Source organism: Leptosomus discolor, chromosome 4, assembly GCF_034619465.1.
Source record: "Leptosomus discolor isolate bLepDis1 chromosome 4, bLepDis1.hap2, whole genome shotgun sequence".
NCBI lineage: Eukaryota > Metazoa > Chordata > Aves > Leptosomiformes > Leptosomidae > Leptosomus > Leptosomus discolor.
Window position 1 is genome coordinate 7,731,423 of NC_141394.1, and position 16,069 is coordinate 7,747,491.

A 16,069-nucleotide genomic window follows, 5' to 3' on the forward strand; every position below is an offset into this window, starting at 1 on the left:
CAATACATGTACTGTTTGTTGTTGTAACTTAGGTTATTAAAACTACATTTGGATGATCTCTGAAAATAAAAAGTGCTATTAGATGATCAAGATCTCCACACAGCAGTCTGAGTAAAAAGTGATTAATTGGTATAATTATTTGAACTTTCACATAGCCTATCTTGTTAAAATACAGTAAACTCTCACCAGTCTTCTGGGGTCCTACAACCAAGAATTTTGGTAATCGATCACAGGTTTTTTCTTTAGACCAGATATCTCTGTGCCGTTTGTCATCACAGGGATTCTAAAATGGAGAACAACAACTAAGAATTTCATTGGTAATCACACCAGATAAGGATCTCAAATTATGCTTATATAAATTACCATTTCTTCACTAATGTACAAATATTCTTTGTTCATGTCTTATCTAAGTAATTCTAATTTTTCAAATCATTTGGCTACAAGCTAATTTCCATTTTTTAAATGGAAATGAACTTTTAAAATTCATTCTCTCTTAACAGTATGCAAAATTATTGACATTTTCCCCCTAGTTCAATGTTTCATTCAGTAACAGCATGAATTTAAAAATGTATAAATCCAAATTTGCAATCTTGTATTCAGATTGTATTCAGCATCCAACGCTAGAAAACATTTGAGTGACCAAGCTTAAATATGTTGTAATATTTGATTTAGTAAAGCTTGCTCCTCAGAATATTTCTACGAAGTCACCTCAACACGATGGTATTTGGGATACATATTACCACTGTAGGGACACATGTGCCTACAGCACTTGGACACTCCGCTGAATTGGCTGAACTGCCGCCAAGCGCGTGCCAAAAGAACACGAAGGCGTTCCCCTGGGTGGTGGGCCGAAGCTACATCAGCCTCAAGGACAGTGCAGGCTGCAGCCTTAGCAGGTTCACGTGCCTGATATTTTCAATTCACTTGCTTACAAGAGTGGGGTAATCAAGCAGCAGACTTGATAACATCAACGTATTAAGTGCTGCTAAACTTCTTGCTTGGGCAGTTCTCAGCCATTTGTGAATAACTTTCTAATCTATCTAATCTATTTCTACTTGGCTAGTCAGTTTTAGCACTAAGGTAGCCAAAAGCAGAAGAGTTAGTTCCAAAAGGAGAAGAGAAATAACACAACATGCCTTTCCTGCACATCCCACATTTCTAAAAGCAATTAAAGTTACAAATAAAATGAATTAAAGATAATTTTAATCACACATCTTAATATATAATAATTCCATAACCTTTCTATGGAGATTTAAGCAACAGGGAAAACAATCACGTACACTGAAGCTTCAGTAAGCTGTTTTATGGAACCAACGAGTAAATCTAAAAATATTGCTGCTTTTCTCTACAAGAAACTGAGACAAAGAATTTCACAAAAAACACCATCAAGACAATTTTTTTTTTCTGATCTCTTCATCAGCAAGCCTGCCTACCTGCCAGAGAGGGTCCTTTTGCTCAGGGAATAGTTCAAAATACTTGTGAGCCAACTGAACCGGAGGAAGAGTTTGCAGTTTCAGGTTTGTCCAGGTATGAACAAAGTTGGCCAGATTCACAAAGGTGTATAACCCCAGGCGGTCGTTTCCATAATTGGACAAATGTGTCATGAAGATGCTAATCTTTAGGAAACAAAATAAAGCAAGCAGACATTGACTCTTTGTATCACTAGATGGCAGTGTAACCACAGATAATATAAATTTAATTGCCTTTTGCTCTTTTTAGAGCTGCAAGACTTTGATCACATTCACGTAGATCTTGCTGTCCTTGCTCTTTGCTGAATTACATCCTCCTTCTCAAGTCAACTCAATGCAATCAATGAAGAAAATTGTGGAACAGGTAATATGAGCTCTGTGTGAGCTAGGATATGCAATCCTGCCTTGGGGTTGTACAATATTTACACGATCTTTATGTAAATTTACTTAATAGAGAATACAGCTAAAGCAACACCTACAGTTTTACTTCAAGTGGAATACAAATGCAGTATTAAAAATGAGAATTTTATTTTTGTGGAAAACTGAAGTCAGATCAAGAGGATAGCTGACCTCTATTGCTGTGATTTAAATCTTGCTGCTCCAGTTTTAAGTTTTATGGGATAAGTAGCTCATCTCTTCCACAAAGCTACTCTGCAAGCACTGGGCAGACAGTTGAATCATACGCAGAAACAAATTCTGAAACCCGAGTACTTTCAAATAATTGTGCATAAAATACTTCCAAATAATAACAGGCTCAATATCCATCAGTTGTAAGGCTGCTTGTATTTTGCTCTTCCAACACCTTACTGTGAAATTGCTTCTCAGATAAATCCTCCCTGCTACATCCCTTGCTCCAACTGCACCCTCACACTCCCCATGGAAGCAATGCTTGCCGTGAAGGTTTCTCACAGGAAAGGCATGTTTGGATGCATGCAAACCCTGCTGATGAGCGGGGAGCAGGAATACAGATGGCAAGGATGGTCTCTCAGGACTGAGGAAGGGCTGACAATTGAAACCTGTTTTGCAAAATGATCAATTTTCAAAGTACTTTTTCATTGATGAAACAGTCTGTTCTTACATAAAATCTGCAAACCCTTGCCTCTCTAGCAGAGATTTTTTTTTAATAGGAGAACTCTCCCAAGATAAATTCTCCAGACTAATTTACATTAAAAATCAGAAACATGACTCTCTTTATAAATAAATTTGCTAATGCCATGAATGGGCAATTTCTATTTAAAGTAAAACTTGATGTAAGCCACTTGAAAAAGAAAAAGGCTTATCATGGCCATAATTCTGAAATCAGTTCAGGAACTGAAGTTAATCTTTTGTAAAGGAATTCCAGCCCTCAATTTAAAAAAGGAAAAAGAAAAGAATGAAAAACTAGAACCTACAGCTGTATTCTTTTGTTTCAGAGTATTTGAAACACTGCCTTCCTTTGATATAAAACGTTCAAAGCTACTGAACTTCTATTTTCGAATGCCTAACTGTAACGCTACAGGTACTTGCGGTGAATGGACACAGGAAATGCCTTTTATTAATAGTGTCATTCAGTGACACCTCTTGGCTTATAAAGTAAGCTGAGGGCTTCAGTTTGTCTGACTCAAGTAAAATTAGAAGATATACACTGATAAGTCATTAGGATATAATCTTTCTTTTCAGATAGGAGTGAGATTGAAAAACAAACACCCTCCCTTTTAGGCAACCAATAATAAGCATTATGCCAAACGTGTAACCTTTTCAAGTTTCCTTTTTTATGTCAGTCCTCAAAGCAGGAACAGACTGGCCATAGGACTACGGTGTTCTCAGCACAGATACAATCAGAGGGTTTCTACAAAAAAGGTTAACTTGTTTTCTTGACAGCCTCTTTCTTTCCTACACGTGGGTTGACCTCTGACATTTATAATGCCAGTTCACCTCCTGGCAACTCCTTACCTGCCAACAACTACAGCATTGCACTGGAAGAAAAAGCAAGAGAACTTGAAAAGATTGCTAGCTTGGGGAAAATATATATTATTCTTTCCCTGAAGGGACTATCACTATAATTTTAAGAATGTCAGAGTGGAGGCTGAAAAACTGATCAGACTTATCATTGTAAGTAATTGCCAGCATATGAAACTGGGTCAATGAAGGGGAAAAAGATATCAGAGACCTTAGTTCCCATCTTACAGTTATTTTTTTTTTAATGTCAAGTACTTAATGGTTAATTATTTACAACCAAAAGAAACATGATTAAATGCTGGTTTAAAACATAAATGATTCAATCTTGTGAAGAAGTCCACACTTAGTGTAACCAAATACATGACTTAATATACAACTTTACATTGTAGAAAAGGTCTCCTTTACTTCTGTATGGCACCAAAATTATTACAGATCAGCTGAGACTACCTTCCACGAAAATCTGAACGAAAGTTTTTTCCCCTCCTGTTGATACTGTGCAAACAAGTTCCTAGTAAAATCACTAACATTACATGTGCAAAATGAGCAAACCACAATCCCGTGCTTCATAGAACCATGAAATGCTGCTGATCCAGGCCCTAATTCGCCTGACCTAGGCCTGAGAACTATTTACTCTTCCTTTGAGCTGCAAAAGGTCTCTACAGGCTAAGCTAGCAGCCTGTGTAATGAACAGGAGCCCAGTGCTGCAATGGCGCATTCATACTTCTCTGAGAAGGATCCTGGACCACCTTGCACACCAGGGATCCCTACGAGAGGTGGCTCACCGCACGTGTTGCCAACCTGCCAGCCATTTCCTCCTACTCTAGGGACATTCCCGAGGGTCTGTTGACAATAGCTATGGAACTGGGAGAGATGTATAAGCTGATCCTCCATTTTCCCTGGCTGCAACGAGAAAATGATGCATGCAAGTGCTATTTTGAGGGATTTCACCTTGGCGCTGGCCCAGCTGCAGGGGATGGTGTGCGTAGTGCTACTCACTTCCCTGCCTTCCCTCCAAGCTGTGCGGAACGATGACAACTCACAGCATTACCCTTCCATTTGCAGGTGTGCAGTTTCACACCAAGACAAAACATAATTATTACTTTTTGCCTTCCATGTTGACTCATGATGCTATGCTTTGCTCTATCATACCACATTCTGTTTCATTCAAACAAGTTCTAACTAATGAGAATGATTAATCTTTCTGTGCCAACTAACAGTTAGCATGCTATGCTATTGAAATTTATTCTCTTAAAACCACAGATCAAGAGATATAAAAGGAATCTTTTGTGGGTATCTCAAAAGACTAGATCTAGTAAATAACACTATTTGTTCAATAATCTTGCACCTCTGGGAAATGCTGTAAAATATAAATAGAGCATCATATATTTCTTTATTCCTTCTTCAAAAGGGAAGCAGCTGTGAATGGATTTATATTTACTGTAACAAGCATTTTAGCCTTCCTTTCAGTTAAAAAGAACTTATTTGATTTTATTATTTCCAGCCCTCTTGTAAAATAATTTCTTTCAGGGCATTTCAGCATTTTGTTTATCTCAGTGCGAGAAGGATCACCCTTTTTAGCTGTTCCTCATAAACAAACTATCATCTTGGTTGCACATCAATGCACAGTCTCCACAGGATTGAATATCTTTCAGGAGGGGACTGAAACGGAATGCAGACAATTTTTTAAATGACAGTTTGGGACTAAATCTGGCCTCTGGGCAGCAGCTCCTTTCTTGCTCCCACTCATCTTTGGATCAGAGTAGCAAAGGTGTTTTACTCTGCCTTCTCACAGAACCTTATGGGCAGCTGTATGACCTGCTCTTCAGCTTCTCCTCAGCATTTCTGCACGCCTTCTTCCCCAGAATGAAAGGGCAGAGGGCTATTTCTGTTTTGCTCTCCTTCCCAATCCCTGATTTTATTTGGGATTCTCACTAGTACTGCAGAGATGTTGGGAAATGAGGGCAAGCACTCAGGAGAAACAGCTTTTATGTTTTTGAACGCCCATTCTGTGCTGCATCTTTTCTTACAAGATTTCCCAGTTAGAGGCGATAGCTTCTAGGTCAACAAATTAAGAGTTAAGACTGAGACTGAGTTGCTGCTATTAAACCACTTGCATTAGGAAAAGATGAACCAGCATGATCTAATTTACGTATTAAGAACAGAGAAAACAATAGATGCTTGACAAACAATTTACGCAAAATGAAAAAAATGCAACAAATTACCCAGCTCTAGCAGTGGATGTTATTTTAGCAGGCTGGATATTTTAAAAAGAATTGTTCATTTACAAAATCAACAGTATTAGGATGCTGCACCTATTAAAATTACACTGTAAGGACACTACTAAGCTTCTACAGTCTTGGTAACAGTTGTTGTCTTCCTGACAAAACCAGAGGCGCCTGCTTCCCAAAGGAATGACATCACCCTTTCATTCCCAAGTGTGAGAAGCCCTTCTTACAGCTGCTGGCTTGTGCCGTGTTTGTGTTCCTGGCTTCTTCCCCCTGGAGTCAAGGGGTCTCTATTTTGAGAAAGACAGGAACGAGAAGAACCATTCAAGGATAGTGGAAAGACTTCTTTTTTTTTTCTTACCAGGCTCCCTGTGAAAGTCTGGAAGGGTGAATGATGAACCTTCTCTACATTGAGACAGAAATGATCCATGGTGAGCAAGACTAGCTGCTGTGATGGAAAGCAGCAGAGTGGAGATCTTTGTGCTGGACAACCTGCAAATATTCCCACTCTCTTGATAAACGAAATGTACCTTGCTTCATATTGAAACTCCCATTTTACACAAACATTTTGCAGATGAATTGGTTGCACTTACACCTCACTATTACTCATCTTCATACTCCTTTTCTGACTATAATGGTGTACCGCATCAGGAGGACCTTTTGATTTGGTTTCAATTACAGTAATAATTCAGGAAAGTGGCACTGTCTACAGCAGAGTGAAACAAATTAAGCACAAAAGAACATAAAAAGGCCTGTAGAACAGTAGTCCACTAAGCCAGTGGTCTCCAAACTTTTTTTGATTGCACTCATCTATCAGTACAATTTTTTTGAGCACGCTCCCGCAACATATCTGCATTTATATATAAATTACATACTTCTAATACTGACGTTCCAGTATTTTCTTACCACACCCAAATGGATCATCTTGCACACCCCCTGGGCGGCACATATCCCACTTTGGAGACCGCTGCACTAAGATGTCCAGATCAGAGCATAACCCAAGAGCAGAAAGACAGCTCCCTTTTCAATGGTTAGCTGTAACCTCTTTGGCAAGCATCAGGGAAGCAGAGGGAGGACTGAGACTTGCAGTGATGCTGATGTTGTTAAAAGATTTATTATTATTTTGGCATTTTAAATCTGAAATAAGAAGAGTTGGTATAAGAAAAAAATTGATAATAACCATTTCTTACAGGCTGGGCCCATCTTTTATTTTTTTACGATATATAAACCCATTGCAGGCAATCCAACTTGAATAAATTCATACTATTAAACCAGCCATCAATGTACTTTTGTTACGGGCACTGTCACCCTCCAATCTGTGCAACAATATTAAAAGGCACCGTTGAGGCCTCCCAACGCAATGAAGTTAAGCACAACACTTTAAAATGAAGTTAAATCATGATTGACAATTAATTATGTGACCTCTGCTAGGCACTAGAAGCAGATGCATTACCAATTTAGTATATTGCTGATATTTTACCTACTGAACAAATGTTTACAGGCCACAAGAGTATGTCTAACTCTCAGAACACCTATATTCCAATTAATCTGGCCTTGTGCACACTCTGTTTGCAGTTCTGATATTGTATCCCTGTTACTCAGAACAGTTTTGTTTCAGGTATTCAGAGACTCAGTAACAGCTGGTTTTACTCCATTAGACTAACAAAGTGATAGAATAATGAATTAGATTGCAGTCTATGCTTGAATATGTATTATTAATAGTTGAAAGATATTCCTTTTAGACCTGTATGCGACCAAAAAAGCTGTGTTCAATTCCACTGCAGAGAGATTCCTGCTTGCAACTCCCTTTTTTGTTCTGAGGCTGTCTTGCTGCCTTCACAGCTGCCATGGATCTGTCCACTTGCAAGAACAGCAAGCCAACTAGTTGAATTTGATTTACATAGCAGTGTCTCCACTATATAATATATATATATATATTATAATATATAATGGAACCAGGGAAGATTTATAAGAAGAAACAGAATTATGTATTTGGTGTAGTTCTGAATTATTAATCTTACAGCCATGAAACCTGAGTTTATTTTCAGCTGTTGCCCAAACCTTTTTTGCCTTTCTCTGTAAATTGCTCATCACCCTTGTGACTCAACTGGCAGCATTGCCCAAAACACTTGCTTCACTAATAGCTGTAAACCTCTTGTACAAGGCCTTCCATTTGAGAATTTTGACAAATCATAGAAGGGTAAAGTTTTCTTATTGCCCACAATTTCAATGCATTTATTGTACGCTATTACAAGGAATCACCTTTAATGAGATAGCTAATCCTGTCTGTTCCACAGCCTTTCCATGCTGCCTGTTCATTTAGTTTTTGTTATATTTTGTCTTTTCCACCCACAAAATATGGGTGTGTTTTGACGAACAGATAGGAAGGCAAGGAATACTTGTATTCTGCAGTCAAACAAAATGCTAGGCAAAACTGACTTCCCCCCCGCCCCAATTCACGGCAACTCCCCAGCTATTGTTGGAGTTCCCAGGAGTTCCTAAAACAGGCATGAGAGGACAGGCAAGAGATGAAACTGTTGCCTTTCACACTCACCCATGAAGTGGGCCAAGCCTGCTGAACTGAACCAGCTCACTGCAGAGGCCAGGCTATTCCCAGTGGCACTACCGCGGGATGCCAACAACAAACCCCACATATCAGAGCTCAGGGAGGTACCTGCACATCAGTGCGCTTCCCAACACATTTGTCACCTTTCCTGCTTCTCACACTCCGTATGATTAATATGAGATTGTTCAAAGAGGGGCAGACAAAAAGGGAAGATTTGAGCCCCAATGCCTTTGTTTTTGTATTTTCCTCTGTAGTCCCAAAGCCTACTATTCATCTTGTTCAGGGTCACATTAAGATACACCAGGTTCTGCTGATGCTCATCTAAATCCTCTCATTTTCAGTGCTAAAGGAGATAATTTCTCCCTTGCTGCAAGTCAATTAGCTTAATAACAGCCCTACTCACTGTAACTTGGGAGAGGTAAAAATTAGAGGAAAACAATACTTAGAACTGAATGCATACAAAGATTACAATTATATTAACATCAATCAGACACAGGGCCTAAACCATTAACAGTCTTCCCTCTTGATCAGTACTGCTGTGACCATACAGAGAACACACAGCTGGCTACACATTAGTTTCATTGTTGGGCTGTCAACCATTTGAAGGCTTTCACCAAATTCCTCTCCACAGGGCATTTTCCCTTTTCTTTAGATCTGTAGACACATAGTACCTTGTAAGGAAGTGCATGTAAGTGCCTGTAATGGAATTACTGTATTCTCTTCTGTTTGTTTTTCTTGGGGGCAAAAAAGGTATAGAAGATTTTCATGTACTGTCGTTTTCCCTTAAACATTCATCTTGTAGGACAGCTAAGCTCCTGATCTGTATCTTCCATAGTTCAAAGGATATTTTAGGACTAGGTTATGTATGCCTTCTACAAAGTTAAACTAAGTAAGACACCTTAACTTTTACTGATGCTACCAGAAAAGGAGAAGCATACCATATCATTTTAGACCATGTCTCTCATCCAAGTTGCAGACCTATATTAAGAAAAACTGGGTTTACTAGATTACTTGGATTTTAGAATCCAAACATACCTTTCCACATCATCATTTGAAAATTAAAACAAACAGATTAACCAATTGGAATAAATTTCAGGAATAAAATCTAAATCAGAGGAGATATACTCAATTTCATACTGTTGATCTGCTTCATGAATTTTATTCTTATTATAGAAACCTTGCACTTAGAAAAAACAGTAAGCTTTTCCATATTAAGAAATGAATAAAACTAGTAGGTCTGTCCTGTATTTGGCCTGTTTATCTAATGCAGCATGCTGTCTACAAAAGCAGATGGTATCAGACATGTATGAGGAAAGTATAGGATATTCTACAGCTGGGAGATGTGTGAAAAACAATCCCCTGTGAAAGTCTTCTCTGCTTTCAAGGTCACATACAGCATGGATGTTTATATGGAATCCGTGTCTTACCAACAACTACAGGCATGAATATGTAATCAAATTGAATTCTGTATTTCAAATGTTGCTAAGTTCTTGATGTCAAAAACATTACCTTGGAGGAAGATCCTGATACTTATATAACTGGCTATCCTCTGTTTTCTGGTTCAAGACAGGTAACAGGAGTTCATTGTCTAGGTTCTTCATGCAATTTCATAGTTGTTCCTGTTTTTCATCTCTTTTCAAATGTAATAAATCTTGATCATTTTGATTTCTCTTCAAATTAGAGTCTTTCTCATTCCTTCACAGTCTTCTCTCTTCAGTCAACTACTTTCAGCTTTGCCCAGAAGATTGAGTCTACAGCGTGTTCTGGATGAACTTGTACCATGGATTTCCAGAACTTCATTACACAAGACCCTGCATTACTTTCCACTCTATTCCTTCCACAGTGTGTCAATACCTTAAAGAGTAAGGAATGCAGATATACCTACGTATTATCCCACTAATGGGAATGACAATAGGAAGGAAATGGGAAAAATTCCACTGACTTCACTGCAAAACGTGCAGATCCACATGTTAAGATAACTGATTCGTGTACATTCCACGGAATCCAAACATACAAATCACATATAGGAGCCTGTCTCTTCTGTTACTGGGATGTAACAACATGCTGTTCACAGTAACGCCTTTTCAAATTGGCTTTACTATAAGCAAATAATTTCACAGAACAGTGAACTCATTTTCCTATTGTCTGTGTAGCACAGAGTAAGCTAATGCACCACTTGCATCAACTTAGGTTGCTGCCCATGCAGCCTCACGGAGAACAAGAGCTGTTCAACACGTTTGCCTCTTACTCTGTAGCCTCCAGCAGCCCCATGGGGCAGGTGAGTGAATTTCAAGTGTTCATCTGACAATAGCTGCTCTAATAGCTCATCTCTAATAGCTGGTCTCATGGGAGAACACGTACATCATTAGAGAAAAACGCTGCAGTGTGCAGTGCTGTCCTTGCCAGAATCCTGTTCGAGTCACAGTTTACTTTTTCTGGAAAGATGAAAGGTGTCCAGCGTTTATGTATATGTATTATCCTGACATGTATAGCTACTCACCAAGACATTTGTCATCTTCCTCTTAATGACTGAACAGTACTGTTACATAACAAACAAATAATTTAACAACAGATAGCCTTAGTTACTCAGTTCATCAAGTTTTGGTACTTAAATCTATTGCAACACATGTGCAAGCTAAAAGAAGTTAATTTGTAACTTAGGTCTCAGAAAACATTATTGTATCAGTGCTTTTGAACTATTCTGGTCTCAGTTCTTACTTTTTATTGTACATGTTCGACAGCACCTACCTACACAAACAACGGCTATGGCATAGACTGGTAACTAGCACAAACATTTTCATGAAGAAGCAACACGGATGTATGCTCCTAGTTGCAGATGAGAAAAATATCCAGTGGCAGACAGAAAGATATATTCAAATAGTTTCTATAACTGCATGTTCCGTTCAGCTATGTTTAGTTTGGCTTGGTTCTTAGGCCTGATTATTTCCAGAGCGGTTCAGAAGTACTGATAGGGTCTCATCAGTATTGATAGAGATTTACTAGCAAATATGAGAAGAAATGATACAGTTGATGGCAGTGTCTATACCTACCTCACCATCACATATAGCTCAAAATTTAATTGCTCACTTCCTTCATCATTTACAAGACATATTTAGGAGACTGGTATAATTTCATTCTATGAGACGTTTAACAGAAATCTCTTAGACTAATCCAAGAACTTCACTGAATATCGCAGACAGAGACAAATGAATCTCAAGTCACTGAAGATTCTAACAAGTTTGTCAGGAAAAATATTTGCTAAAATGTTTTGAAGTCAGTACAGTGCTAGGAAAATAGTAACAATGTGAAATAATAAAACAGAGAGCTGTCTGACTGGACGAGATACTCATCACTAAAGATTTCTACAACACATGTTTTCCTTGCAGCTGTGTGCCAGAATTCCCTGGCTAAATTAGTGCAAGTCACACAACCTCCCTCTAAGTCAATTATACAACCAATAATGTGGGGAAAATAATGCCAGTATACTAATAATATAGGGTTGCTGAAGGATTCTTCTTTTTTTTTTTTTTCTCCTGTGAAACATTTTGTGCAAGATCCTGATATAGTACGATCTCGCCTAAGGGCCGCTGAAGTCAGCAAGATCTTTAACAGAAGACAGGCATATAAAATATTATTGGAAGAGTAGATAGCGTGTTATATTACTACTTAGGATCCTTTCAGCTCGATGGCACTTCAGCATTCTAGCTGCCTTATGAACACAACAGGCATAGCTGTCAAGATCACTTTACAGCCACCATCAGATCGCAATCGAACCACCAGTGCAGGGATATAAATGCATACCGCGTAAGTACAGCTTGCCAGCCACAAGAATAGCTACTCCAACAAACCAACTCTTAGTTCCCACATAAAATGTAACCAGCAGAGATCATCTGCAGAGCAGGACTTCCTGATGCTTTTCTTACCTGCGGGACTTCTGGCTGTACAACGCCCTGGGAACAGGGCAATAATGCTGGTTCTCATGTCAAAAGCTTACAGATGTACATATGGTCCTGTGGTTTTTTGTGGTTTATTCCAGATTGTGGTTGATCTAGCACGCTATAAGGAAGCGGAGCCTCTCTTGTGAATAGCTACCATTACGCAGCCAAACCACAGAGAAATTTTGGGCGTTATTCTTAGGTACATTCATTTCACTGAAGGGTGCTTAGTTTCTAAAGCCTCAGCCTATGAACTTACACTTCAGAAACTATATTCATTTAAGCTCAGTCATCCAAATTAAATGAGGAAATGTAATGAAGGCCTTTGTTAAGATTTAAATTTAATTTACACCCACATTTTCCATTTTTGGAAATTGAACTATTTATGTACTCATTGTTGAGAATATTATTTATCTGATATTGTAACGATTCCTAGGTAATGTTTCTTCTTAACAGTTTTTCATGGGCGAAAAATAATACCTAGAAAATGCCTCGTAAGAGAATTTTTGCATCCTCTGAAAAGCTGGATGTTTCACATTAAGAAATTCCAGCAATTTTAATGAAAACACAGAAAAGTTTATGAAATTCGAAATGCCACTTCATTATTAGACAAATTCCTAAAGCTACTTAGTTTTCATTTTAATACCTAATCTTTGCCCAACTCCAACGTGCAAATCATGGCATAAATACATGTAATACTTAGAAAACACAAAGATGCGAACCCTAATCTTTAAATTGATTACATGCCAGGCTAATGCTTAGAACTTTAGAAATTCTTTATAAGCAGATATTTTAAACCAGGCGTATCCTCTTTTCAAAGGCACTCCTTACCAGGATTGCAACAATTTGTCTTGGGAAAATTTTGGTCTGATATTAATTTACAGCTGTATTTAGAAGACAGTGCATTTAACTTCTCTTCTTTTAGCCTGTATTGTATTGGGGCTATCATCTTTCTCAGAACTAGGTGATCATACAGTCTACATTGCAATGCATAAATTGAAGATCCAATTGTCGTATATAAAAAGACATTACTGTACTGACATGCAATGATGTTAGGCAGGCATGATCAAACTTGTATGATTTTACTACTGTTGTAAGACAAGTAGTTAAAATAGTTTTTGGCTAAGTTATGGCTGCGTTTCAATATGGAATACAGTTTGTCCTGACACAAAATGTTGTTACTTTATGTCTTCCTCTAAGTCTCATTTGTTAAGCTAGTAACTCTTAGTTAAAATCCGTATGTTGCCAAAACATTCCTATGGTACCAATACCCTCCATCCAAGGAATTTCTGAGGTCTCACCTCTGTTAACATGCTGTGCCTGAAATAATACATATCATTAAAGTTAGGACTGGGACTACTGCCATCCTCTAGAAGTGAGACCACATGTGTGCTGAGGAAGTGAAGTTTTTATTTCCCAATTCTGTTACGTGAACATGAAATAGGAGAACAAACCACAGTAACTGCTCTCAAAGAACCAAAACCATAGCCTGAAAGAATTTGAGGCTTGAAAAACAGACCTGCATATAAATTGCTGAAGCTGACAGAAGCTTTCTCCCTTTGGACTTCCATTAAATGATGGAAAATTAAAAGGGGCACAAAAATATATAGGCTATTATTCCAAAGGATTTGAGTGGAAATATCTTGTGTTCCCTTAGGTGTTCTGAAAAAATGAGTCTTAGTGATTACATTTGTATAAAGCTGGTTAATTTTTATTTATATGTTTCATTTGGACTTCAGGTAAAAATCTCACCTAAAAGCTCAGTTTTGATGCAACTGACCTAATCCCATTCCATTTTGAAGTACTATACTGTTCCCTTCTGTCAGTATTCTGCAGTTCCATAGCCTCGTTTGCTGTCTATTCTTCCATTAAAGACAAATGAAAGGTTAAGCAGATGTATTAAGACTGTGGTTCATTTACTTGGATCTTTTCTTTGAAGCTATTATGAATCAGCAACTGAAAATTCTCAAAACAGATTTATGCGCAAGCACTCCTTGCTTGCAACTTTCCCAAACCAGTGCTCTCAACATTTCTGATTATGAATTTGGCAGGGCAGGAAAATTGACTTCCCCTGAAGTACTCGTCTCACAGTAATTTCAGTTCTTAACGCTTGAGTTCTTTTAAAAATTAAATCTTAGGGTTCTTATTTCATGCAAAAGTAAAGAAAAACAAAGAAAGGTTGCTACTACTTCATTACTAACAAAAGAGTTGTCAAAAAAAAGCAGAGATTATCTTCGTACAACTAACAGAACATACATAATATTAGATCTTAAATTAACAACTGAAAAAGCAGAAGAGCTCACTGTGACCAGTCATTACTATTTGGGAGACCCAGCTGATTAGCCTTGAAGCATTCAGTAACTTTTCCTTTAACTAATTTTTTAAAAAAACATTTCAAAATTACACTGTACTTACTGGATTGAGAACCACTGTGAAGAACAACTCTCCTCCTTGAATACTTTTATCTAGTTCCTTTGGGCCTCCAGGATACTCTTTATAAAAAATTGTGTGGGTGAATAAGCCACAAGTTTGTCTTGGAAGCACCTGAATTTATTCAAAAAAAAAAAAAAAAAAAGGCTTAAGAGAAATTCACAAACCAAAAATGGTTATACTTTTAATGAGATAATAAATGCCAGAAAAGTAACACAAAACTGATAATGCTCCTTTGTGCTAATTGCTGGGTAGATTCGGCATCACAACTTGACCAGAAGTCAATTAACGATCTAGTTGAATTAATACACTGGCAGATGTATAAATAGTACTGAAAGAATCAAGATTTTTATTATCAGTGAAATCATAACGTCCAAAAACTTGTCACATTTTGTTTGACCCTGGAGACTGATCTCAGTCACTAAGTCACAATTCAGCAACCTCCTCAAACTAATTTTGTCCATAATATCTGGTCCTAAAATTAAGTATTTGAAGTCTTGTCAAAGATTTCTAATATTTTAAAAGAATTTGAAATATTATCTGTCTATACTGTATTAATCAGTTCCTCTTTTCATTTGAATGATGGCTTTGTTGTAAATTTAAACTGGAATTTGAAAGTCAAATTTCTTTTTTTTTTTTTAGCTTAGGCATCACGACCAATAATAATTCTACGCTGACATACGATCGATTCTGTCAATAATTCTCACGTTATAAGAAAGATTTACTTCTCATTCAACTGTGCTAGTTTTGTAAGACCAATTGCAATAAAAAGTAGCATAAACAAAAGAATTTTTAAAAACATGCAAAGAACAAGTCTTTTGAATAAGAAGAACTAATAAATGCAGTTAAGTTTTCCAGTAGAACTTCAAAATATTTTCTATCAACTTCAGAAAATAATTTGCTGGAGAGTATTTCAATGATGTCTATTTTTAATGGAAAATCAACAGCTGGGTATTGATTTTCATGTGTAATGGGATGGTTCTCAAGAATTTTAGTCCAATTCAGAACATTTACTGTATGATAGCTTAAATTTTTAAAGCATACAAATCCCTTACTTGACACAGACTGTGGTTTTGTAGATATTCTTTATTTCTTGGAGTTTCATTTCTCAACATCTTTTTTGTAACGCACAGGATACTGCAACCACAGATTGTAAATTCTGTGTTGTCAGAAAATGTATGGAATTCATACATTTGCTATAAACACACATATGCTTTTTGAAAACCTTTCAGTTACACTGATGAAATATGAGAACAATTCTTCACAGAGGCAGGGAATGAAGCTGTACTGGATGGGAAATGCTCTGGCAAATCTTACACAACGATTTTATTACCAAATGTATTCATCACTATAAGCCTGCAGATGTAAAATATTAATGCATTTGCCCTGGAGAACTGAAAGCTTGAGACTCCCAAAACAGGTGGTTTTATACGACTGTTCTTGGAAATAGGTTTTCGGCCCCAGTGTCCTTGAATTAAATCTCATTATATGTCTTCAAATGACATG

At 37.4% G+C, this 16,069-nt stretch overlaps 1 protein-coding gene across 1 annotated transcript in view; it reads right to left on the reverse strand.

Moving 5' to 3' along the window:
• Positions 1-16,069, reverse strand: part of LOC104353757 (bifunctional heparan sulfate N-deacetylase/N-sulfotransferase 3) — a 62,776-nt gene that overhangs the window by 14,439 nt on the left and 32,268 nt on the right. Inside the window, exons 5-7 of the mRNA XM_009960449.2 lie at positions 14,549-14,677; positions 1,434-1,616; positions 187-283 (exon numbers count right to left, since the gene is read on the reverse strand). Coding sequence (XP_009958751.2) covers positions 187-283; positions 1,434-1,616; positions 14,549-14,677 — 409 coding nt within the window. The remainder of the gene's footprint in view (positions 1-186; positions 284-1,433; positions 1,617-14,548; positions 14,678-16,069) is intronic.